Source organism: Melanerpes formicivorus, unplaced genomic scaffold (assembly GCF_026170545.1).
Source record: "Melanerpes formicivorus ecotype bairdi unplaced genomic scaffold, bMelFor1.0.p_v2 SCAF_14, whole genome shotgun sequence".
NCBI lineage: Eukaryota > Metazoa > Chordata > Aves > Piciformes > Picidae > Melanerpes > Melanerpes formicivorus.
Window position 1 is genome coordinate 13,959,366 of NW_027142366.1, and position 26,032 is coordinate 13,985,397.

Genomic DNA, 26,032 nt, shown 5'->3' on the forward strand with positions numbered 1-26,032 from the left:
GGGAAAGCTGCAGTTCCACTCTCTGTAAGGAGTGATACTAGTTAAAGCAAGCAGTGAAAAGTTTTACCCAAATCATGGATCCTGCTTTCTAGAGCAGCAGGCTTCCCACGTAATTTATGAAATCTGAGGACATCTGAAACTAAGGTGCCATGAGTTGAAATCTGCTATATTTGCAAAGCCTTAGCAGATAAGACTGAAGTGCTCCGTGAGTGAAGCATTAAATGTTGCTGTATTTTTAAACTTGGAAAGACTTCTGAATACTCTGAGCAGTAATTTTTGCATTCTAACTGGTTTGATTCCTTGCTCTCTCTAGGGGAAATGGAAGAGTTAGAAACCCTGTGGCTGACTGGTATTTGCCACAGTGAGAAGAACGAAGTCATGAGCAGCCAGCTGGACATTGACAACATGGCAGGAGTGTTTTACATGCTTGCAGCAGCCATGGCACTCAGTTTAATAACCTTTGTCTGGGAACACTTATTTTACTGGAAACTTAGATTCTGCTTCACTGGAGTCTGTTCTGATAGGCCGGGATTGTTGTTCTCCATCAGCAGGGTTAGTATCATTTTCATATCCCCCTTAAGAAAGCTGACAGATAAAACACTGCCTCCTTAAAAATCCTCTTTTATTCTTACTTAGACATTTAAAATACATATTGGAGCATCCATTAAATGCTCTAGAGCAGTCAATGGGTTTAGGGTGTACTTGCATTCCATGGGAAGTCTTTTCTCCATTAGGTGATTCTAGGATGCGTATTATCACATGCTAGGATAATCAGTGATCAAAGGCTGAAAACAAACGCATTTTGGGGAAGCTTCAGTGAAGAAATGGTTGAGCTGCTCACATGCAGGAAATAGATTAATTTCCATATGAAAAAAAACCCAAACAAAATAAGCACCAAATGGACAGACAGTAGTTCTCAGTTGGGTATATTTTTTGAACAAGGGGCTTTTAAGTGATAAAAAGAGACTGGGATATTTTTATAAGCTTTTGTTCAAAGCAAACTTAAATAAACCATATAAGAAAAGGTCAAACACAAGAGTCATTTTTGTTTGGTTAGATGCTAAAATAGATTTTAAGGATAACTTTACCAAATCCAGAGTGGTTTTACATTTCCGGATAACTGATACTTGTCAAACAAGAGAAGTATGAACTTGTTCTTGTATTCGGGACTAATTAGTTGGCTTTTGTCTGTCTTTTTTCAAACACCTCTTTTATGAGATAATTTATTTTGCTGGATTTTTTTATATAGCTGAGAAGAATTGACAGTGATACTAAAATGCCTAATTACTTTAAAATGTACTGAAATTACCCTGTTGAGTAAATTAGGCTGAATTGGAATGGCATTCAAAACACTCTGCCCTACCCTCCTGTGGATTGTGCATTAACCTCCACATTTTACATTTGAACTTCTTACTTTGGGCTTTTTACATGTGAAATTCTTCTAACCAATGCAGGTTAAAAATACTACTAATTTCAAAGATAAATTTCTGAGACTTGCAAGTTCATAGGGTCAGAAATATCAACTGAGCTCACATGAATGACCAAAGAGGCTGGACTTAAAGGCTGGAGTTAAAGCATGGCCTTTTGCTCAAAATGAACTCAAATTCAGGCTTTAGAAAGAGCTGGAACTTTTTCATATGTCCTAGGAAAAGATAAAACATGATGACTAGAGAGCTTTTATATTTCAATGAAAGTGAATAGTACTTTAACTCCTGACAACAATAGCCTGACTGCAGACTTGTTTAGAGGGTTAACTTTATCACTGGTTTAAAATAACAGAGTTTTGGTTACTAAAGGTTAGTTTCATTTTGTGATGAGATTGGGAGCATTTTGGAGTCCCTTCTGATCTTGTTTTCCAGAATAAGCAGAGGAAGTAAACATGGACTACTGGTTTGTAAAATACTGGCCTTTTCTTCTCTTTTCCTCTCTGGTTTCCATATTGATGTAGAGAAATGCTAAAAGGATGCAGATACACTTTGAATCATTAAGCAATGTTTATTTTCTTTTAATTTATGTTTCATTTTCTGCTGATTTTAAATAGGAAGTATTTAAATTTTACACCTAGTGATTTAATTTGTTTTGTATGACTCATATTACAGGGTATTTACAGCTGCATTCATGGAGTGCACATTGAAGAGAAAAAGAAGTCTCCTGACTTTAGTCTGACCAATTCTCAAACCAACATGTTAAAACTACTGCGAACAGCGAAAAATATGACCAATATCAATCCTTCAAGAATTAATTCCCCCAAAAGAACAGCTGATTTTATTCAGAGAGGTTCCTTAATTATGGACATGGTCATGGATAAGGGAAACTTGATCTTTTCCGATAACAGATCCTTTCAGACAAAGGACAACATTTTTGGTGACAACATGAGTGAACTGCAGACACTTCCTAGCAACCGACACAAGGACAATCTTAACAACTACGTTTTCCAGGGCCAGCATCCTCTCACACTGAATGAGTCCAATCCAAATACAGTAGAGGTTGCAGTAACAGCAGAAGCAAAAGTGAACTCCAGACCTAGGCAGCTTTGGAGGAAATCTGTTGAATCTATACGTCAGGATTCTGTACGTCAGGATACTGTACGTCAGGGCCAAGGTTCCCAGAGAGAAAACGGGTCAGATGAAAACAGGCAGCTTTCACTGAAAAGCCAAAGATACCTTCCTGAAGAGATTGTCCATTCAGATGTATCAGAGACATCAAGCCGAGCTACTTGCCATATGGAACCTGAAAACAACAACAAGCACCACAAAACCAAGGACAACTTTAAAAAAAGGACAGTAGCATCAAAACACCCAAAAGACTGTAGTGAAGTGGAACTGACATATCTGAAAACCAAACAGAGCTCTCCACGGGATAAAATCTACACAATTGATGCTGACAAGGAGCCAGGATTCCGCTTGGACACGCCTCAGTACATTGAAAACATTGTCCTTCCAGAAACGATAGAGCTCCCTGATGTTTATCAAGATCACAACGAGAACTACAGGAAAGCAGAGCATGCTAACAGGACTCCCTTGCATAATGAAGACAGTCTTCCAAATAATGACCAGTATAAACTTTATGCAAAGCACTACACTTTAAAAGATAAAAATGCTTCCCTAGGTGACATGAATGATAGATACAGACAGAATTCCACCCATTGCAGGAGCTGTCTTTCCGATTTGCCCACTTATGCGGGACACTATACAAGCAGATCTCCCTATAAATGTGACGCATGCTTGCGGATGGGGAACCTCTATGATATTGAAGAAGATCAAATGATGCAGGATACAACAACGAACTTATCACTTCCTGAAGAAATATATGAGCACAGCTGGTCACAAAATAATGCTTTGCATAAAAAAAATAAGTTGAAGATTAGCAGGCAACATTCTTTTGATAATATCGCTGAGAAGTCCAGGGAAATCGAGTTTGGAAGACGTTCTCGTAGTATAAGCTTGAAAGAAAGAGAGAAATTTCTACAAAGTAGTCCATATGCAAGCATGTTTAGTGTTCCCTCAAGCAAACTGTTGAGCAACAAGGCCTCACTTTTAACTCATGCTCTAGAGGACAGTAAGAGGAGCAAGTCCCTGTATCCTGTTCACTCAGATGACAATCCCTTCCTGCACCCGTATCGTGATGACCAGCACTTATCTCTTAGGCGAAGTCCAGCTGATCTTTATAAACATTCATTACCAACAAGAGGAAGACATGATAATTATTTAAGGTCATCCATAAAGTCTACAACATCATACTGTTCCAGGGATGGTCGGATCCATAATGACATGTACATTTCAGAGCATGTTTTGCCTTATGTTGCGAATAGGAATAGATTCTACTCAACTCCAAGGGTTTTAAATTCCTGTAGCAATAGACGTGTGTATAAGAAAATGCCTAGCATTGAATCAGATGTTTAAATTTTCCATGAACACTTTATCTATAGGGAAAAAAAAATAGTTGCCACCATCTTAGAGGGAGAACTTATCCTTTAACAGTATCCTGCTATGGTAAATGATACATAAACCTCTCCCTTTCCCAATGTACTTTTGTACACGAATAGGTAAACTAGTATGCTCTTATCTATCCTTTAAAAATATGTCTTGTTGAAAAGGATTAAAAAAACAAAGCCATTTATGTATCCTTTATATATAAATGGCAAGCTGTACTGAACTAGCCCCAATATATGTTGGCAACTATGCTGTTTTGTATCTAATTATTTTACTATTTTGGTTATTCTAATTTCTGTTGCTAAGTATCATTCAATGTACTTTTGTCCTTAGAAATGTTTAATGATTTTTCTAGTACTGGATAAGCAATATGGTATGCATGTAGTATGACACAGACAAAAAGAATTAGGAATGCATTTGCACAGATTCAAAAGTAAGACTAAATGAGAACAGAAAGCTAGACTTTCAAAAATATATTTTAGCATCATAATCATTTTCAGAGCCAAATACTAATTGACTCCCCCCCCCCCCCCCCCCCCCCCCCCCAAACCCTAGGACCTTAATAAATAAAATACAGTGCTTTAGCACAAAATTAGTATGTTCATTCTAGACTGGCAGAAAGTGAATGGGAAGGCTGCAGGCCCAAACATGTGAACTGCTGTGTACCAAAAGGAAGCCCCCTGGATAGTGGCTAGTGTTAATGTATGAATGCTTTTCTTACATTTCACATGCACTTATCATTACAAAGTTCAGTGAAAAGTCTGCAGTCATCTTGTTAGAGATTTCACAGCTGCCTACTCCAGAGAATATATTTTTAGATATCACTATATGGCACTTATGTGGGGCTGTGGACTTTATTAGTACCCTTGAGGCCTAACATGTACCTAAGTTTGCATTTGCCCCTTACTGGTGATTACTCAGGGCTGTATAGTATTTCTTTCATTCCTTCACTTCCCAATCCAAATCCCAACCCACTGTAGTTCTTTGTTCATAGTGTATTAATGACATCTAATTAGCTGTATGTTAATAGTATTGGAGCTGTTAATGCAGTACCAAACACCGACAGCCATAGGTTCAGTGTGACCCATGAGGAGCCCAGCACATTTAGTCTGCATACACAGCGAAGGATTAACACCTTCTGAGGGACGTCTTCCTTCCAGAACATTGTGCAGATTTGTTGAACATCAGACTTTTTTTTTCTTTCTTTCTTTTTTAAATCCCTCTTAGCAAGTGTGTTATGTAAAATGACTATATGCACACATAACTAAGGAACAGTATCTTTAATATCGCTTACTGGTATATGAAGATACTCACCTAACAGGGATTCATTGTTATATAATCTTCTATTAGAGATCAGATTATTTCACAGAGGAAATACCTGCTACACATCCCTCCTCACCCTCACTGGGAAAAAAAACACCAAACCCACATTAGATTTTAGCCATAAGGGAGTGTAGAAGGGAAGAGAGGAAGCCTTTCATGAGTACAGTGTACAGCTGTAAATGTAATTTCAACTCAAGAAGGAAATATAATTGTTAATATACTTAAATACTGAAAGCATTCAACAGATGGTGCTCTCCCATTCTGCTACTCTGAGAATTACATGAGTTTTTTTTTGTGTAGAGGAAGTTTAGATTATCCCTGTGTTTCACTGAAGAACAGTGAGCAGGGAAATGATTGCCAGTGTGAATTGGACAATGTGAATATTACCATAACTTTTCTCTAAGCTGGAACTCTTTTCTATAGAACCATGCTTGTCAACTGTAATTGTAGTGTCTGCATGCCAGAGCTACATTATGCAAGTTGTTTAATTGGGAATAGCATACTGCAGAGCAGAGTTGCAAATGGGAGAAAATCAAATGATGTATAAGGATAGATAAAATACAGCTTCTTGAATTTTGTTTACAGTTTATTTATTTATTTTTTTAATTGACCATATTTAAGCTGACTTGAAATAGCAAACAGTCCAGAATGAGTTCTTGGTAATTACAAATGTATTTCTATGTTCACCATGATGGTGAAGGATGATATTTTTGATGTAATGCAACGTAATGAGATTTGGGCTTCTGAATGCCTTTGCAGCTTCCAAGAGTCTCAGTATACTTCACAATAAGTATATTCAGAAAGCATATCTATGGGTATCTGTACACTCTCCAAAGGAAATATGTTTTGAGCATTCTTCATTCAACATTTGGTCACAGTTGTTGGCTGTGATTCACATGGTATGCCTTCTGATTTCTCAGTGGATGTAGTTTTTGCAAACATAAGATCCTTGCCTGCTCTTAGAGAGAATCACACTTCTGAGGCCAGTTGTATGAACATAACATGGCTAGGGTGTCTACAGGATGAACACAACTCTTCATGAACCACAACCTTTGCCCAGAGACAATACTTCTTGTATTAGGTCTACAGGAAGATAAATGCACTAAAAACATAAATATTTTTATAATGAGTTTAGTAAAAGTATTTCAGCCAAATTGTGATTTCCAAGCCAAAGCATAGCATAGTAAGTAAAATCTTAAGTAATTTGAACTGTCTGGTGTGTTTCAGCAGATATGGTATTGGCTGATATCATACCAAAAACTGCCATGCAAGTCACCAAGAATTTTACCAAGGGAATCAAAAATGTCTCTTGTCTTTCACATCATCTTGATGCTCTCACTTGCTGATCACCTCACGTCCTTTGTATCATCATCTCTATCTATCTAGATACACAGAATCCAATATCTAGACAAGTACTGTATGTGAAATTGTGGGAAAGAAAAAAATAATCACATTTACAATATTTTCTAACTGCTGAGATTCAAATGTAAACATCCTAAACCCAGGTGGATTTATCCTTCTGTGAAATGTACAAACAAATTAGCTAGAAAGAAATATAGTTCAGTGTTTGCTTTTTCTGATTTGAGCAGATTTTTGGTGTCTAGAGAGATTTATTGCTATTAGTTGCAAATACTCAATGCAACCACTTCCCCTAAACCAAAACAAATTAGAGAGACAGAGGGAAGACTCGATAATGTTGCACAGCAGTTGTTCACATGGAAATAAAAGATGCTGCCTTAAAGGAGAAAATAAACCCCGCCATACTGAAAGTAGAGGGAGTAAAAGTCTGCATGCATTTGATGTTTTGAGCTTGGCATATAATACCAGTGAATAAAGGGGGAAGAAAAGGCTGAAGTGTAGGGTTGTAGGCGAGTAGCTGGTATGCTTGCAGCTGTATATGTGTAAAGAAGAAAGCAGCTGAGAAGTTGAAGAAACATCTTCAACATTAGAGCCACAAGCCACAGCTTGTGAGGCTCAGCCATAGAGCACGTGGAATTCTGAATATTGCCTGAGCTTTGTTGATATATTTGCACTGACTTTCAATTACACTGAGATCAAGACTTTCTGTATTTCCCTCTCTCTCACTCTAGCTGCTGCTATTCTTGAAGAGGAGAAAAGAATCTTCCTGCATAAGTGGCCATCCTTTCTGTACCTTTCTGGATGGTGCTGGTGACTTGTTACATTTTCCTGATTACAGCTCTAGCAGTTTGTTGGTCATTCCTATCACCAAGATTTCCTGTGACTCCAGCTGGAACTGAATCAGGCTGTAAATGATATGGGCCATTCTTGGTAGCATGTCCTGTAGTGTTACACTGCTCCTGGATGACACCTTTTATGGAGGCAGGATATTGAATTGCTGAGGAATGGAGTAGGTACATGGAGGTAAAACCAGCTACATAGACATACCTGCCTCTTGCTTTTTGCCTCTTTTAAAGACATTGCAGAATTTCTTCATGTTTCTGTCTTTTCCTTTTCACCACAGGTTTTCCTTTTTCCTTTCAAATGGATTTTGTGTTCTGCTTGTGTTTCTTAGACCAGTGTAGCCACCCACTAACTTGAACGCATGGAAATAAGATAATATATAAGATAAAATTAAGGAAAATTAAGAGGTTTTGTATTTCTGGGAAATTTCATTTAATGTTTTTGCAGCTTTTGCTCAGAATTCATTATTCTGCTATCTAAGAAGCTTGGTTAGGAGAAAGAGTGCTGTGGACAAACAGAAACCAAATCACCATCACCTCACTGTGTCTTGGCAGCATCTCATAAATATATGTCTCTTTCTCTATGATCTTTCAGGAACACTGAAGAAGGGAAATAAGGCTCAAAGGGGAGATTGGTAGTGGTGTTATTTATTCTGGCAAAATTAAATCATTTTTCCATAGCTTTTAAGGAAGCAAAAGCTAGAGCTGTATGTATAGGTTTGGGTTCCTATGCTGGAAGCCTAAAGCTCTTTCTGTGGTCACTGGAGAAAGAGAGAGAGAAAGCTCCATCTGAATGGCAGTTCTGAACACTGAAGGCTTAGGAGCAGTTATGTGTGATGTGCCCTGGAAGATTTTACCTCTCTCTGTTATAGACTTTTTAGAAAGTAGAGGATCCTCACTTAAACATCTCAGTTAGGTGAGCTTAGAAAAGTAATGATCTATTGATCCCCAGCCTCAGAAATCTGCTTGTTAAATCTGTGAGTACTAAGTTAACCCTTGGAGATGCATACAGGTTTCTGTACATTTGCAAGTAGTTACTAAGGCAGCACCTGTCATTTATGGGGTTTACAGTCCTCCCAGCCTACTTTGGTCTCACTATTTTCTTCATACCATTTGACTATCCAGCATGAAATAGAAGTGTCAGAGTTTACTCCTTGTAGAATAACTTGCTGTTTTCTTATTTCTGCAGTGTATCCTATGCATCTTAGTGACAGGGAAGATTTTGGTACTATTCTTTCCCTTGCAGGGTTCATCAATATAGAACAGGGATTGTGGTTTGACTCTAAGGTTCTAAGAATCAGATTGGATTTAGGGGGAATTCGAGAGGTGAATCTTTTTGTTGTTTTACATTACATTTAAGATGTTCCATATATAAAACCTAGTGAAAACAAATATTTTATGGCAAAGTCCTCTCTAAGTTAATATAGAACAGTAAATATCCTATGGCTTGCCTGGATTGTGTTAAGCGGTAATCAGCACATCATGGGCTTATTTCAAGATGGAGTGTCATCCATTCCCTTGCTAAACTTTCCCTTTTCTAGCTTTATTCTTCCCTCAGCTCTAAAATCCTTTTAAAGTAGATCCTTTTAAAGTAGTTTTAAAGTAGTTCCTGTACAGTGCAATCTTGTTAGCAACCTAAAAATAGCTTTTCAGTGATACATTAAATTGTTTGTTTCACCAGTGATATATTTTTTTTAGTTTAAACTTTCTTCCTTTTGAGAGCTGAGCCTTCAAAGTATAACAATGAGCTTCTGAAAGAACATAAAGGCCTTTTAAAGTATAACTCCTGATATGAGCCATTTCCCTGCCCAAACTCACCTGTGCTGTCTTATTTATATGTGTCTGCAACATGTTAATATTTGGTAGCCCTAACAGGGAATGCAGTTTAATCACAGCTCTATATTTCTTTGTGGATATAAATGCAAGCACAGACATAAGCTATGACAGTGGAAAGGCTCAACCTGCTCTGGCTGGAGTCACCTGTGAAGCTGTGGTTAAGTGGCAGTAGCCTCCAGACCATCATGTGTCTCACATTACTCTGATCATGCAGGCTTTTCTGTCTGATGTGCAAGTATTGTACATAGTGTAATACTCTTGTTGATGCTCAGTTTTCATTGTGGAATTAATCTCTTGTTCCTCACCTTCATTCCAGTGTTGCAGCAATGTCTGTGAGATGGAGAGACAGTTGTTTTGTGCTTTCTGGTGTCTGTTGCCCTGTCAAATGGGAGCAGAAGTCCTGCCTTGCTTCTCTCTGCCCTCGTGGGGAGGGTCACTGTGCTCTTTGTAAATAAGCTCCTCATTTATTTCACCTCAGACAAGCTTTTCATTTATTTATTTATTTTTCAACATTTTTTTGCCCTGCATCTCTAGACCTGTGTACAGCATATGCTCTTGAAAAAAATACGTGCTTTTCCAATGTCCTGCAGCTTTGGAAGTCAGGATTACAAGTGAGCACCACCCTGCAATGCAGTCAAAATGCACTTAGTTCTTCCTGTAGGTTCATGAGCCTTTTTGTTGCATTCTGCAGAATATACCTGCTCTAGTTGAAACTTATTTTCTTTCAGATGAATGCCAGTCTGACAGCTGTAAGAATCCACTGCTGATTTTGTGATGATTTTGTCATATCTATAATTTAAGAACCAGAAATAATATAAGTGAAAATAAGTTACCTCACTATTTACCAGGGTTTTGTTGTTTTGCACTTAAATGACACCTTTTACTCCTTTTGCTTAATCCTTTACCTACCTGTATTGAAAACAATGCTAAATTAGTAGAGAATATAACCATGCTGTAAACATTGTCATGCGGTACCTTTATAAGTAGATAACCACACTAAATATATTATATTTAAAAGAGAGATGGGTTTGACTCTCCAACCCTTCAAAATTAGTGCTGATATGCAGATGTACTCCTAGATGTTTTGCCCTCTCCCTTTTGTATCAGTATTTGTTTTCACTAATCTATTTCCAAAACCCTATTTCTATGTGCACGTTAGAAAACTGTGACAATGAACACCAATAAATATTGTGATACTTATTCAGTGCACTGTAAAGCTCCAGGTGAGACGGTACTTTGCTTGGGAATTGCTGAAGGTTTCCTCACTTCTTGTAAATGGTACTAAGCTTTAATGTGGGGCAAATGGTAATATTTGCAGTGACATGGAATTTTGATGGAGAATGCCTTGTTTTGCACTTCTAGTACTAATTAATAGAAGCAATGGTATGTTTTCCTCAGCAAATGCATTATGAGAATACTTCACCTTTTTTTTTGCAGCACCTAAGAATAGCTGCTTTGGAGAGAATTGTATTACATTCCACTACAGGATCCTTTAGTCTGGTAGTTCCTTATTGAGCTAGTTTAATTATGGTATTTAATGGCAAAAACCTTTTGGAAATACATTTTGGCTTCTGTTTCACATTGCAAACCCTGTGTTTGGACTCAGTGATGCAGTTGAAGGCCCCCACGAGGCTGCTGTGCCTTCCTGTGCCACCGGGCAAGGTAGTCTTTCTTGTTCACTGCTGGGACAAGGTTAGAGGTGTCAAGAAAAAAAAAAAGGAGGATGTGTTGTGCAATGTTTGAAGTGCAAATGATGTTAAAAAGTGGGAAAAAATGATTAAATTGGAGGTTCACAGTTATCTACAGTAGTGGGTGGTCTCTGACAGGCTGCAGGGTGTGTGGTTTCTGGAGGAAATGATAATTTTTTTTACTAAAATGATTTGAATATATAAGATTCTGAAAGTCACTGAAGAAGTTAGAGTTTTCTTTCCTGTTTTTCTTTTTTTTCTTCTTTTTCAAAAGCCAAAGTCCTTTTGTTGTCATACGAGGTTTCACAGGAAAATGGGCCAAAGAATACAACTAAATATGCAAAAGGTTAATCCTATGGAAAAGGGTATCCTGTCATCTTGATATGCACAAGCATATTAATGGTAACAGGAACAATGTCTGTAATATTCCTGTATATTGCTCTGTAGGCTGCACTATTTTGAATGATACAAGCCTGATATTTTAATTACCAAATACCATAAGAAACTGTTTATTAATAGTTTAAACTTGTTAACCTAAATATATATACAGTATACACAGGCGTGCGTGCATACTTTCCAACCTAGTCATGTGTGAGTAATCCCCCAGAGCCGTGGGACTTGTTTCAGCAGTGCTTTATTTCAAGTGATTCTCTTCTCTATTTTCTAAACCTCTGAGATGCACCAAGCCTCTAGCAGCAGTCATTGTAGTGTTTGATACATGTTACTGAAGAGGCTGAGGACATGCCGGGATCAGGATTGCATTGTGCTAGGACGCATGAAAACATGTGAGGAGACTTCCTGTCAGCAGGGACTGGAAGCAGTATAAATAACAAAGCCATAGTGAAAGGATGTCTTCTCATACTGTTCTGAAAATCTGTGGCCAGAGAGGGCCTGTTGGACTGGTGACTGACTATAAATTTCTGTGTTGGCTTATGTGATCTACACCTGGTCATTTAGGATGTAATTTAAGGTAGCTGAGGGAGGGTGCTTCAAGAACAAAAATTCCCAGGAGAGATCAGCTGGTGTATGTGCCTGTGGCTGCCCAGATGTTTCCTAGTGGTGTCCCCCAGGGATCAGTGCTGGGGGTGATCCTGTTCAATACCTTTATTGGTGATTTGGATGAGGGCATTGAGGCTGGACGGATGGGCAGACTCCAAGGGCATGAGATTGAACACATCTAAGTGCCAGGGCAGAGCTACAGGCTGGGGTCAGAGTGGCTGGAGAGCAGCCAGGCAGAGAGGAACCTGGGAGTACTGGTTGACAGCAGGCTGAACATGAGCCAGCAATGTGCCCAGGTGGCCAAGAAGGCCAATGACATTCTGGTCAGTATCAGGAACAGCGTGGCCAGCAGGAGCGAGTAGGGCATTCTGCCCCTGTACTCAGCACTGGTTAAGCCACACCTTGAGTACTGTGTGCAGTTCTGGGCCCCTCAGTTTAAGAAAGATATTTAATTGCTTGATTGTGCCCAGAGAAGAGCAACAAAGCTGGGGAGGGGTCTGGAGAACAAGTCCTATGAGGAGTGGCTGAGGAAGCTGGGGTTGCTTAGCCTGGAGAAGAGGAGGCTCAGGGAAGACCTTATTGGTGTCTGTAACTCCCTGAAGGGAGGTTGTAGCCAGGTGGGGGTTGGTCTCTTCTCCCAGGCAACCTGTGAAAGAACAAGAGGACACATTCTCAAGTTGCACTAGGGGAGGTTTAAGCTGGATATTAGGAAGAAATTCTTCACAGAGAGAGTGGCCATTGGAATGGGCTGCCCAGGGAGGTGGTGGAGTCACCATCACTGGAAGTGTTTAAAAAGAGACTGGATGAGGCACTTAGTGCCATGGTTTAGTTGGGTGATAGGTTTGACTTTATGATCTCCAAGGTCTTTTCCAACCTGGTTAATTCTGTATTCTCCCATGCAGACTGGGCAGCTTTCAAAAGCAGTTTTGCACACAGTGTTTAGCAGTAGTGTTTAAGTCAGAATCACTTCTCAATGTATAAGCTTTTTAGCTTACTGTTATTGATGGTATGGAGATATTGGCCAAGAGATGATTCTGGGGTTTTTTGCTTGGTTGGATTTTTTGTTTTGTTATGTTGTTCCTCCCCCCCCTCCCCCCCCCCCCCCCTCATATTTTCACTATTCTAATCAAAACTTGGAACGAAGAAGACCCTAGAATGATTTGTCTAAAGTAATTCTTGAGCTTCTTTTTTAAATTTCTTTTTCCTTTTTCAAAGGAATAACTGGATAGGTATTATTTTTTTTTTTTTTTTCCACCTTAACTAAGAAACAGAAAACTCTTTAGGGTCTACAGTTCATTGTGAGTGTGTCTGGGAGAACTTGGTCCAAGTCCTTCATCCGCAAGAGGAAAACATTTGGTTAGCGCAGTTTTACCTGGCCTAGGTCTGGATCCCAACCTTAAGCAAAACATCTTTTGACTTAAATAGGGATGTGTGAGTGAGTGAGTGATGGGGGAGAAGATGCTTAGTGCAGTTCACACTCAGAACTAAAACCAAACCAAACAAAACCAAACCTCATGTTACAAAGGTGTGGAAGTTGTATCATGTAAAATTGTGTGCAGCTAGGAAGGAAAGTAATGCAATTTTTAGTAAGAAGTGTTTACAGCTTATACTTGATATCAGCTATAACATTTTACAGTAGTCTTACTGAGTTCATAACGTCCATTTTGCACTGATGAAGAACAGCCTGATCTCTCTGTCTTCACACCCCACACCCACATGCACAGTATATCTTGTGTCTTCCCTGTTAAAGCCAGAAGGTACAAACAAAATTCATTACTGTGTTAGGCAAACTCCTACCTGCTTCTTAACTAAGTATGCTACTTTTATGCAAAACTTGCATCCCTGCATTTCAGGTTCTCTTAGAAGCACCTCACCTGTGAGTTAATAATGTTGATTTTAATTCATCAGATTCAAATTTACACTAACCCTGAAGGGCATTCCGTGTTTCCTTTCATCCTGTTTTTGCTGTCTTAGATGAAACAGTGATATTCCTGTGCTGCTAAACAAAAACTACACAAATATTTAAGAATCTCAAATTAGACTTTAGGAACATTTTTACCTGTTTTACTTGAATAATGTAAATGTAATGTGTTGTCCTGATTTGTCTTTGTATACATACATGTATATATAGAAGCTATGTGTAAGCTTTATATATATGTATATGTATAAAGATTTGGGGGAGAATGAGGGGCAAGACAAAAATTCAACATTGTGACAAAGATTCTACAACCATTTATTAACAGTTTCAAATATTGTGTTGTTATCTTGAGTTTAAGAAGTTACCTTCAGGTGAAGTCTGAAAAATGATGTGTTGACTGAAAACTAATATTGAATCTTCAGTTGTTATCCTAAGATCAGTTTAGTTGTTTGTGTCTTGAGAAAATAAGAATCCATAATATTAAGTTAGAGTTTTGGACAGAAAGGCAATTAGTTATTAGCACAGCTGGAAAAGGATTCTTATTCTGATGGGAGAAAAAGAACTCCACAAGTGTATTAATTTGTACTGGTTACATAGAGCACTACACTGTGGTGCAGTAGAGGAAATTTGCATTCCAGAAATGAAGTTTTGCCAGAAGTCTTGGATCTGTTTGATTGTGTACACAGTAAATTAAAAAGCCCCTCACTTCTGTTATTTACTAGTACTGTTTACCGTAACCATCCCAAGAGGGTAATATTTCAAACCAAAGGGTAAGTCATAAATTTCCAATCGCTTGCAAGGAATATTAGAGTTTTGAATACCTCTTAACACCTGGGGAAATAAATCAGGATGTTAGATTAGAAACAAAAGACTATCGGTGAAATGGAGTTAAAGAGGAAAATAATTAGTTTTTTAAGAGAATCCAGAGTTTCATTTTAAAACTCATAATCAATGATTCCTTCAAAAGCAAGGGTTTGGGGAAACAGAGAGTAATTAAAACCTGGTGTTGCCATTCCAGTTATTGCCTGTTTTATTGGATAGGTTTAGAAAAACCGAAATGAATTTTAACACACACACACACACAGACGCGCCTGTGCACAAAACAGTTTTAACTGCCGTGTGACAGAGCTAGGCATACACCTGGCTACCCCCCGCACACATCTGTCCCTGCCTTTGAAATCCTAGCGGTAGTTGGATCTACCCAACAGCACACACTGCAGCTTGGAGGAGCTGGGAGTCTCCCGCGTTACGCATCCCCGTCTCACAGCAGGTCACCCCAACCATATTTTAACCCAGTGCATGACTGAGTGCTGATACTGTATAAATATTTTGAAACATATCTTAAAAAAAAGAAAACAAAAAAAAAAAAAAAAGGGAAAAAAGAGAAAAATAAATAAAAAATTAAAAAAAAAATATGTTTGCTTCCAACTTTTTATGATAGAGAACTCTCTGATTATTCTGGTTGTCTTACAGATTGTATTGTGTTCTTCATCTTTTTTTTGTTAAATATGTAGAAAACCCACGAAGGGAATGGGGGAGGGACTCGAATGTCTGTGTGTACCGAAGTGTATATAACTATCTGGGGAAAACACACGTGCCAAGTATAACATGATGTACAAATTGTAAATACATGAAAAATTCATTTTTCTAATAAAGATAATTTCTGCCAATTGATATGAAAATGAACAATGGCGTCATTCTTGTCTGCTTTCTGTGTTGAGTGTGTGAGATGAAGCGTCATTGATGAGCAAGGCTTAGCCTTGGTTTTCCATCAGGAGCTGATGTGATCTGAGAGGTGTCAACAGCGACATGTTTAGGGCCATCCTTTGCTGCTAGAAACTATCTAAAGGTGAAGTTAAAGCTGACATTATATGCCTGATGTATCCAGTTTATTTTAATTCATGAAAAGGATAGAGACAATGTATGGAAAAGTCAGTCTTGAAATGAATACTTTGCATGATGGTCCCTCACCAAAGGGAGCAGTAGAAGCTGAGTTAAATATGGTCACTTAACTTGTGGCACCATTCTATTACACTCTGAAACACATCAGATGCACAGTATATGATGGGGCTGCATGAAGAGACTGTCTTGGCTGCAGAAATGCAGGAGCAATTTGAGCAATTTTGGAGGCAGCATCCATCCCAAGGAGGAGGAGGAGAGGTCCTGCCAAGAATTATTTCAACCCTGAGAAGAGCTGGGGATGTGAAGTGGTCCTGGTGCGGCAGAACCCCTGGAAGTTAATCAGGTGAGGATGAGGGAGGGCAAACCAAGGGGTGAGAAAAGGTTAGTGATGTCTCACATCTTCTGGGACTTTGATACCAGCAAGATTGCTTGCCAGGGGAGGTTTAGGCTGGATGTAAGGAAGAAGTTCTACACAGAGAGAGTGATTGCCCATTGGAATGGGGTGCCCGAGGAGGTGGTGGAGTCACCATCACTGGAGGTGTTCAGGAGGAGATTCGATGGGGTGCTTGGTGCCATGGTTTAATTGATTAGGTTGGTTGGATTGGTTGATAGGTTGGACACTATGATCTTGAAGGTCCCTTCCAACCTATTCTATTCTATTCTATTCTATTCTATTCTATTCTATTCTATTCTATTCTATTCTATTCTATTCTATTCTATTCTATTCTATGTTCTGATTAATCAAGGCACATCAAAATAGTGCTCTTAGTAGAGCAGATAAAATCTAAGAACTGACCATTTACCTGTCTAAAGGTTCAAAAGGAGTAAGGTTCACATGGTGCTCTGGCAAGGTTCTGTTGGACCACATCTTCCAAGATATCTCAGATATATCAGCCAATGACAGTCTTCACAAAATGAGCATAAACAAACCTGTGGTAATTAGAATAATGTTCTTCGAGGCAGTTGGATGAAAGTCATTGTACAAATCCAAGCCATCATTTTGCTAAATGTGCTTCATATTCAATATAAAAATAATAGACAGAAGGTGAAAGGTTGCTCACAGATGTCTCACAGCAGAGCAGACTCACCTATTTGTTCCCAAGAGAAACATGACTGCACAGATATAATGAGAGACATAAAATTGGTATTCTGTCTTTAATGAGGTGTTTTATGAACAAAGTCTGTTGGGCACTCTGTTCTCTGCTAGAAAGCTGTTTTAAAGGGACCCCACTCTATTTTTATCTAAACATCCCTCTTTCATGAAATAAAAAACAGGTTATTGAATGTTTATTTGATCTTGAATCTTTATTTTTATGCAAGCATACAGGCAAATCTATTCTGCACAGTAACACATGGTGATATGAATGACGTTGGCTCACCTGCAGTGGTGTCCACCACAGGCACAATTCAAGCCCTTCCATCAGGTAAAAGAAAGGAGTCTCTGTAGGACATGGGTGAGGCAGGACACAGCCTGTCTGTCTCAATATGGAAACACCTTTGTGACTCCTATCTTCTGGTTTAAGAGCTGGGCTGATGTTTATATCCAGGCAGCTCCTTCTCAGTTCTACCTGCCAGTGTGGTTCAGTTCTCTGTGCATCTGTGAGTCATCTCAGCTTCAGCTTTCATTCCCTTTGGGATCTGGTTCAAAGATAGTCATATTCGCTCCGATCCTTCTTTCAAGTCATTGCTGATGTGTCTATGGCAACTATCAGTCCTCTGACTTTGCTTACTGAAAGAAAATATAAAGTGTAAGAGTGACTGGGAAATGGAACCTTTTTGAGTGTGACATACTGTGCATAGCGTTGCTAGCAGTGTTCACAGCAAACTGAGCAACTCACCCAGCATGAGTACCACTGTCTTCCTGTAATCTGGACACAAAAATACCTGTTTTAAGCCCAACTGCTGAAGTCTGTTCATCTCTGCATACAGAAACTCCATCCACCCTAGTTGTGAGTTTTCCTATTTGATCATGCTAGCAACTTTTCTCTCTTTGTTTCTTCTGACTGTTTACACACGAGTAGCTTTCTCTTGGAGATTTGCTGCAGTATAAAACCCAAACCATAGTCTCTACAGATTGCCTTATTTGTCTCTTGTGTGATCCTCTGCCATTGCTGCTGTTCTCCTACTTGGCAGGCTACTTCCTCAAGCATCTCCCCATGCACATCATGGCTTATATCTGGGTCCTTTGTTCCATCAAAGGAAGGAAGTCCACCATACTGAACGTCTCCACATTAGTTTCCATATTTTGTTTCTAAGATTTCCCCCAAAAGCTTTCTGTGGGGCTAATTTGTTGACTACCTATTTATATGCACCTAGTTAGCTAACACAGAGGCTGGCTGCATTCTGTTCAAATTTCTATGCTCATATTTTATTAAAATTAATCTCTGTTTATATTGTAAGCAATGATCATTCCTTAAGGATTTTAGTGCACTGAAATTTCTTAGCATTGCAGTAGGGAAAAGGGGATGGCAAATACAGGAGATAAACATGGTTAACATTTCTTACACAAAGGTTCTGGGAGGTCAAAGACATTTTCCAATGGTCTCCATGCAGCACCAGCAATAATTTAACAATAATCTTTTAAAACCCCTTTTGTGATGCAAAAAGTACAAGGCCTGGCATTCTCTCTCTCTATAGTGTGGACTGTAGCCTGCTAGTTAGATGCGACACACCTTAGTGAGGTCGCTGAAGCTTTTCAAAGACCATGTATGGTGGTTAGGTAGGTAACATCTCACGCTGTATGTGGAGAGCAGAAAATCTGAGCACAAGACCCTAGAGAGTCAAAAAAACCCCAAACAATATTAACCAAGTTTGCAAGTCTAAGAACTTCTCATTATAGAATTGTGTGCTTCCATTAATTACTTTGGGGACTGGTGGTGTTCAGCCTTTTAGAGGCTTGGTTATAAGCGATTCTCTCCCTGCATCCTGAACAGTTGAGTCAGGTAGGAACCGTAACAGGCATTTCCCTGTGCTCAAGGGGAAACAGAGACCTTGGACAGGTTTTAATCCCAGTTTTATCTATCAGTTCAGAGATTCAAAGGAAAAAGCTGCTGCAGTGAAATCACAATGTCACAATGTTGATTTTCCTTTCTTCTTCCAGCAAGAGAAACATGGCAAATTCCTCTGGTAGCTGAAACGCCTCTGAGTTCCTTTACTGCAGTTATAAAAGAAGAACTGTTTGTGTGCTTTGGAGAGTATAAAAAAGTAGTAGGGCTGAGGATGACTACAATAACTCTGATTTTCTTCTAGGAACAAAACTGCTGTTGCATTGGTTTGGCCACTGTGGCTGTTTCCTAATATGAACTTTGAAAGCTGTGGTGTGTGTTAATTCCTGTTACCTTTTTTATTTTACATGTAAAAGTGTGTGAAGAGCTTGTGTTTAAAAATAGAGGTGAAGATGATGCTGAGGGTTTTTAGCATAAGAGAAACTTTCAAGTAGGACTAGGCAAGTCTAAATGTCCTGCCAAAAAAATGGCACAAATCTCTTTGAACATGCCTCTTACCTGCAGGAACAGCTCACAGTAGGCCTTCATCAATCAAGAAAATATTTTCTTTTTAATGAAAATCAAATTTCAAATTGTGAAGGATTTTTTAACCCTAAAAATCCTGGAATGATGATCAGGTCCTGTTTTGCTTAGTTTTAAATCCACTGCTCTTCCTTGCTGTGGATGCACTATTACATCAGCAAAAGAGAGCACCCAGTGTGACCCAAGGACTATATTTGTACTTCTGTTTGCTTTCACATATCTCTTTCCTCTAAACAGCTCTGATATTATCACCTTCCTTTTTATTTCCCATTCTCTCTGTTTGCTCCTAACACTTTTCTCCTTGTATGTCCCTGCTAGAACATCATGGAAGTGTGAGCTGCACCTTGAACCAGACCTGCATGGTCAGCATGTTTCCATGTGCTAGTTAAAAGCATTGTAATCTTCATGTTCTTATCTATTTCTGGCTCTATAAAAAGTAAGATTTTGCTTGGGTTTTGCACTGTCACTGTGCAATGAAAAGATGATTTCAGTATTCAGGGCATAATGACATCCATAACCTTTATTATTTTTTTCCCCCCTCTCCAGATGTTATTTTTGCACTCAAAACATTTGGATATTTTACTTTGTTTATTGTTTGGTTTTGTTATCCTTGTGTGTATTTATTTCCTGGCATTTCTAAACACTAACATTTCCATTCTTATTTTTTTTTCCTTACATTTGAGTCTGATAGGTCACTTTGGATCTTCTTCAAATCAATCTAGCTCAAAATAGCAAAGAAATGACAGTTCATCTCCAGACCAGGGATAGAGCTAGAAGCTGTGTTTTAAGGGATGCTTGGTAGTTTTAGTTATTTCTATGTCCTGAATGCCTATGTCTTGTGCTATTACATTCCACGTGCTGAAGACTTTCTGAGTTAATGTTCATCAGGAAAAAAAGGGGGAGAAAAAAAGGCTCAATTATGTAATGTGATGTACTGGGTTAAACTGCTAAATGCTTTGAAGTTACAGAATGAGTTTAGGTTATCAAGAAAGGTAATAAATATTGATGCCTTGGAAAATGGCACACATCTTCAGTTCTTCCACACTGCAGCCTGACAAAATGCCAAGGTTTACTTCTTTGGGGAGCAGTATGCAGGTAGCAGAGCTGGTTTTTCTGAGGGAGAACTTGGAGTCAGTGGTGGAAGAAGCCCTATTTGGGCATGGTGTGTTTTTTTTTTTTACATATTTCTCAGAGCAGTGAGTGGGTAGATTGGAGAGTATATGAACCAGAGTTGCCAGCTCATTGCTCACATCAGTGTATTCCCCAGCTGGCTCTGCATACTTCTGTGGAAACATTTCTTCTTCCTGAGGCTGAGAGGGAAAGTAGGATGTGAGGTTATCTGCAGTGTGGTGCTTGTACCCTCTTGCTATCTGCTTTAGATTGGAAAGCTGTAACAACAAAATGCTATGATTTTAGGCAGGAAGTTGAGATGTGGTTGTTTACAAACAGGCAACCCACAATGAATCAAACACAAATTACCTCAGCGCACTGCAGTCCAGTGCCCCGGTGAGCATGCAGAGTAAGGCTGGCTCGGCAGCCTGAGCACAAACAGCTGCGCTGATGTGCACAAAGACCAATTATGACCCAGGAAAGCTTTGATCCTCCTAATTGCAAAGTGTTCCCACAGGCTTCATCATGCTGGTGTAACCCAGGGAAAATTCATTCCTGGATTCTGTCTTTTCCAGGCAATACATGTCTTGAGCAGTCTAGAAATGTGACTGCTATTGAGACTGCCATTGAGACTAAGCAAGGGCTGCCAAAATTTTGGGGTGTGTGCACTTGAGTGTGTGTGTGCATGTTTTTAGGGGGACAGATGGCTCAGTGGGCTGTAAGGCCTGAGGAATGTTGCCTCTGTGTGCTGAACAGACCCTGGCAACTCCAGGTGCCAGGGATAGATGGCCACTCTATATGCTGCTAGCATGTCCTGGATGAATACTAAAATCTTGAGCATTCCTGATTGTAGGATTTTATGAAAGTCCTGCTTCCTTTTAGGTTGGGAGCAAGCCAGACTGCTGAGTGGGGAACCCCAAAGACTGGTTTTTGCTGCTGACCCTAGCATGACCATGTCCTGGAATCTGTTGAGCACTTCACCTCTTTTTTTTCTCATCTGCTTTTCCTGTCTTCTGCTATTTTCTCACATGGAGCAGGCACTAAAGTATTGGCAAAGGTTGGTTTGCTTTGCAGCAACAAAACAGATAAAAATACTCAGTTACTGATTTTTCTCTTATTTTGAAGGCTATTGGCATAATTTCACTCTATGGGACCATTTGCCAGCAGAAGCCTGGAGTACAGAAAAAAGCAGAGCACAACTCTGGATGAAAAACAACGGCAAAGCTAAGCATCCAAATTGGTTTCATTCCATAACTACCAGCAAGATATACCACAAGTCCTTGACAGCACTGATACCATGGTACTCTTCATACAAAGATCGGTTTGCAATGTGAGAACACAAATGAAGTACCATTTCTAAGGCTCCAGATGTAAAATTAACAGCAACACCTGGAGAATGCCAGGCTTTTTGGCCTTAGCTTGACTGCTTGTCCTGATCTTATACAGAAACTTCATTTTCTTTTAATCTTTTATAAGTTATGTTGTTAGACCATGTTTGTTTAAAGACTTTTCCAAGTGGTATTTTCAGTGGACCATGCTTGTGACATTTGCTGCTTATTAAACCTCTGTGCACTCATTGAAGTGTCCTCAGGGACTCATGAATATGAAAGTGTTTCCTTTCCTGGCTTAACTTTTCACTGGTTTTGCTGTCTGGTTGGTAGTGCACAGTGCAGGGCAGCTGTTGTGAATGTCATCACGCTGTCCTCCTTACAAGGGCACAAAAGAAAAACCTTTTGGAAGAAACAACTTCATTTTCCCTTAAGAGCATCAGCATGAAAAATAAAACTGCAAAATAGGACTTAATGAGAGAATTTGAGCTAACAAGAGGGATCAAAATATGATTTTTTTAAATGAGACAGATTATAAAATCTCCTGTACTAGTGATTTCAGAGATTTAATCAGAAGAGTTGATTCATATTGCAAAAATGATCTCTGTGCCAGAGGTACATCTTCATTAAGGGCCTGCATTTTAATGGTCCACCAATCAAACTAAAGATCTCTTTGTGGATGTGAGATGGCAACAGTTCTATTTTAACATTGTAATATCCTTTAATTGCCTTCCCTGCACAGCCTGTGCTTATGGAGCCCTTCATTGTGCTGATAGGTGAGAGGGAGAGCAGGAAGAACAAGCTGGGTAAGTCAATAAGTTGATGCAAACTGTTTATCCACTGGCAGAAAATAAAGTATTGAAAGGCTCTTTTAAAGGAAAGAAATATCACTGAGCAGAAATTCTGATTGAAGAGCACTAAAACTGTGAGCAGGAATTCATATTTGCTACTGAGACCTTTTATCCCATGCAGAAAGAGGAATGGTCAGACCGTGACCATGGCGGGGACTGAGCAGCTACATGACAGCTGCTACTAGTGGAGCATCTAACCTGGCACTGCCCCACTCAAATTTCCCACTAAGTGAGGAAAATAGTCAGTACTCATCCCACAGAGCTAGGGAATAAAGCCCTCCTTACACTGATAAATGCTTCCAAGTGCTGAATAAAACCATTGTGTTTTGAATAAGAGATGCTGCAGAACATGTTGTACAATGGCAGTATTGATTTAGGGTCTGGATACTGGGAGGTGTAGCATTGTTTTGCTATGCACCATCTAATTCTATAATGTTGCCATCTGAATCTCCTGAGTGCCATCTGAGTCTCCTGAGTGTGAGTGAGCCAGTTTTCTGTTCCCTGCAGCTCTGGTGCAAACAGTACACCTTCCAAAGTGACATAGTGCCCCCAAACATTTGGATTACATATTTGAAGTCTTGTATTTATTTACATTTTGATTGCTACAGATGAATTAAATTCCCTACTTTGAAGTTCTGTCACATTTGTGACGCTGGTTTAGTGCAGCCTGACTAATTGCTGGAAATGTTCCTTTGCCTTTTCAGCTCTGTGAAATATAATTTCATGTAAAATGTGATGAAGCCTGGGTAAGTTGCTTCAACACATGATGCCCTGCTGTCCTTATCTGTATAGACAGGGGAAGAAAAACACAAGTGGCAAACTTCTTATTCAGCAAGAATTTTAACTCTCAAATTAAGTGTTTTTCTTTTGAAGAACCAAGATTTTACGATTAGAATTTTAGGATTAAAAGTTTTGCTGTTACTCTTTCTCCTATGATAACTTATCTCCTCCTGGAAACACACACTGTGCTGTATCTTGATAGAGACAACATCCTGAGGCTTTAGAGGCTATATGTATGCAGTGCACTCTGGCAATGCTGTCTTTAGGTACATCATGGCTCTTTAAATTATTTGAGGACATTGTCACTCAGGTGAAAACTGGCATGTGGGGGTGGCAGGACCACCTCAGGTTTTGTCCACGGGTGATGTGACATTACATCTCAGCCTCTTGCTAGGGGGGACATGCTCTCACCTTGTAAGTGTATTGTTAGGTTTGTCCTAGTTGTGGTGGAGTGTCAGAGGGGTTGGCTTCTGTTCAGCCATCCTTGATATTATCTCCTTTCATACCTGTGAGAGAATGAGAGAAGCTGTCTGTGCAGGTGCTGGTGCAGAAATACATCAGTTCAGCTGTGAACAATGAACTACTTTCTTTCTTCTAACACTAAATTCAGATCCTGAACAAAAAAAATAGGACAGGTTGCACAAAGGGAACAAAATCTTTCAGTTCAGATAGGGCAGGTTGTAAGTGGTGGGTTTGAAAGGCCTCAGGTTTTCTGTGCAGCTGGGGTGTGCAGGGTAAGAAAAAAGCTGAAGAGCGTGTATTGCACAAGCAGGTGCTGGGAATGCTGTTGACTCCATCAACTTCTCTGTCAGCCTGACAAAACTTTGGAAATCTGTTCTCCTCAGTGTGGATGATTTATCTGTTGAGTGTACCATGCAGTAGATGTTTTAAAGCCCTTGTGTTTTCCCATGTGATTATTTTTGAAATAAAATGCAGCTGCAAAAGTGTTTACACTCTCTTATTTCTTACTTGTACTTTCTACAGCTTTTAATAATTTTTCACAGCAACGCTCCATTAACACCCTGTCCTGGAAAAGCATTCTTCCACTCTTCTCTGGCGTTATGGACTCCTTTTGGCCTTTCTAAATAATGTATCTTCCTTCCATTCCTCTGTGCTCCCTGTATATCACAGGTAGATTTGATGGATTTCTCATATTGGAAACCATCTGCTCAGTTCTTTTAGATAATGTAAACTCATCCACCAGGATTCAAGCTGACAGAAACTCCTGCTTAACTGAAGCACTCATTTTGATCCTTCTTTCCAACACTTGCCCTGCGGCTAGACCTGCTCAGCTGAAACCTTCCAGACACTGCTGGGATTCAAAATACGTCTTTGGAGCTTTCCAGTTGGTTGTGACAAGAAATAACTGATGGGACCAGCTTGAGGAGGCTGGCTTGCGTGCAAGAGAAGAGAAAGATGAAGTGTTGGAAGAGGGAAGGAGCTATACACACTTGTGGTAGGTCATAGTGAGTGGTAGGAAGATATGGGAGAAACTGCAAGGATAGCATTCATGAAGAAACTAGGGTGGCCAATGTGTAGTTAGACTCTTGACAGTGGCAGTGTGGATTAAAGTGACCCTGATGTGGAGCACCAGCATGAGAAGAGGCTTCTCTGTGATCTGGGAAAGTTCAGCCCCTGCTTTTCTTGGACAAACACTTTTGCAGACCATCAGAAACCTGAGTATGCAGGTGATGGGTTTCACAAAGGAGACAGAAACTAACCAACATTGCTTATTTCTCTTAGCCAGGATTTTCCCTGCCCTGGTCCACTCTGCACCTGCAAGATGGAAAGCTGCTTGTACAAAAGGTCTTCTCTGCCATTGTGGCCTTCATCTGGGCTGTTGCATGGAAAATGCATCTGCCATCAGGACCTCAAGTTGTGGGGAAAGCCTGAAGGACTGTGAGACACTCAAGTTTGTAAGAACAACATATCAGGTCTGTCACACTCATGACTGAACAGTTGTATTTCTGCTGTGATTTCACTGAGGCAGTTTGCTGCTTGACCTGCCCATGTGCAGAGGTACCCTGATATGGACCAAATGGGGCATACTCGGGTTAAAAAGGAAGTATTTCTTTACACTAACCTTTTCCTCAACTATTTCTCAACTCAGTTAAAGTTGCTCAGGTCACTGCTCAGCAGCACACCTGTGCAAGAGCAGCCCAAGTAGCAGGTAAGGCAAGGGAGTATTTTTGGGCATGGTAATGGGTCTTCATCTTTTTCTCAGCCTTAAAGGCACTGTGTGATTACACAGAACCCAAACTTTGGTGTCTGCATACAGCTGCAAGAAAAAACGTCTCCAGATTTCTGGCTTCTAAACCATAAATTGTGGTATGTGCAATTTTCACCACCTCCCACAACGGGAGAGGTGGGATTTCTCACTCTGAGGGATGCAAGTTGTACTGACTCTGTAGAGTGAATATGTGCCTCCAAGTGGAATTTCACAGCCCAGTCCTCCTCCTCGGAGCTCATGGTACTTCTGGTTTCCTCTGACAGGAGACATGCCCATGGAAAAAGTCACTCCTGGAGGGAGCAAGTGTTATTTCAGCTAATTACCTTGCATTGTTTGCACTCCTGGAAGTGGTTTAAATTGATCTGCTGCATGCAAGAATGGGAAAGTGGCTGCAACCTGTAATGTAA

The 26,032-nt window shown here is 39.7% G+C and overlaps 1 protein-coding gene across 2 annotated transcripts in view; it reads left to right on the top strand.

Annotated features, from left to right (window-relative positions):
• The window catches only part of GRIN2A (glutamate ionotropic receptor NMDA type subunit 2A), a 186,758-nt gene extending 171,132 nt beyond the window's left edge, over window positions 1-15,626 (top strand). Inside the window, exons 13-15 of one of the 2 annotated variants that reach the window (XM_068147146.1) lie at window positions 314-552; window positions 2,100-3,772; window positions 7,346-15,621. In XM_068147146.1, coding sequence (XP_068003247.1) covers window positions 314-552; window positions 2,100-3,772; window positions 7,346-7,361 — 1,928 coding nt within the window. In that variant the 3' untranslated portion in view covers window positions 7,362-15,621. Of the gene's footprint in view, window positions 1-313; window positions 553-2,099 lie in introns of both variants that reach the window. The other variant, XM_068147145.1, reaches the window with a different exon arrangement.
• The last annotated feature ends 10,406 nt before the right edge of the window (window positions 15,627-26,032 follow it).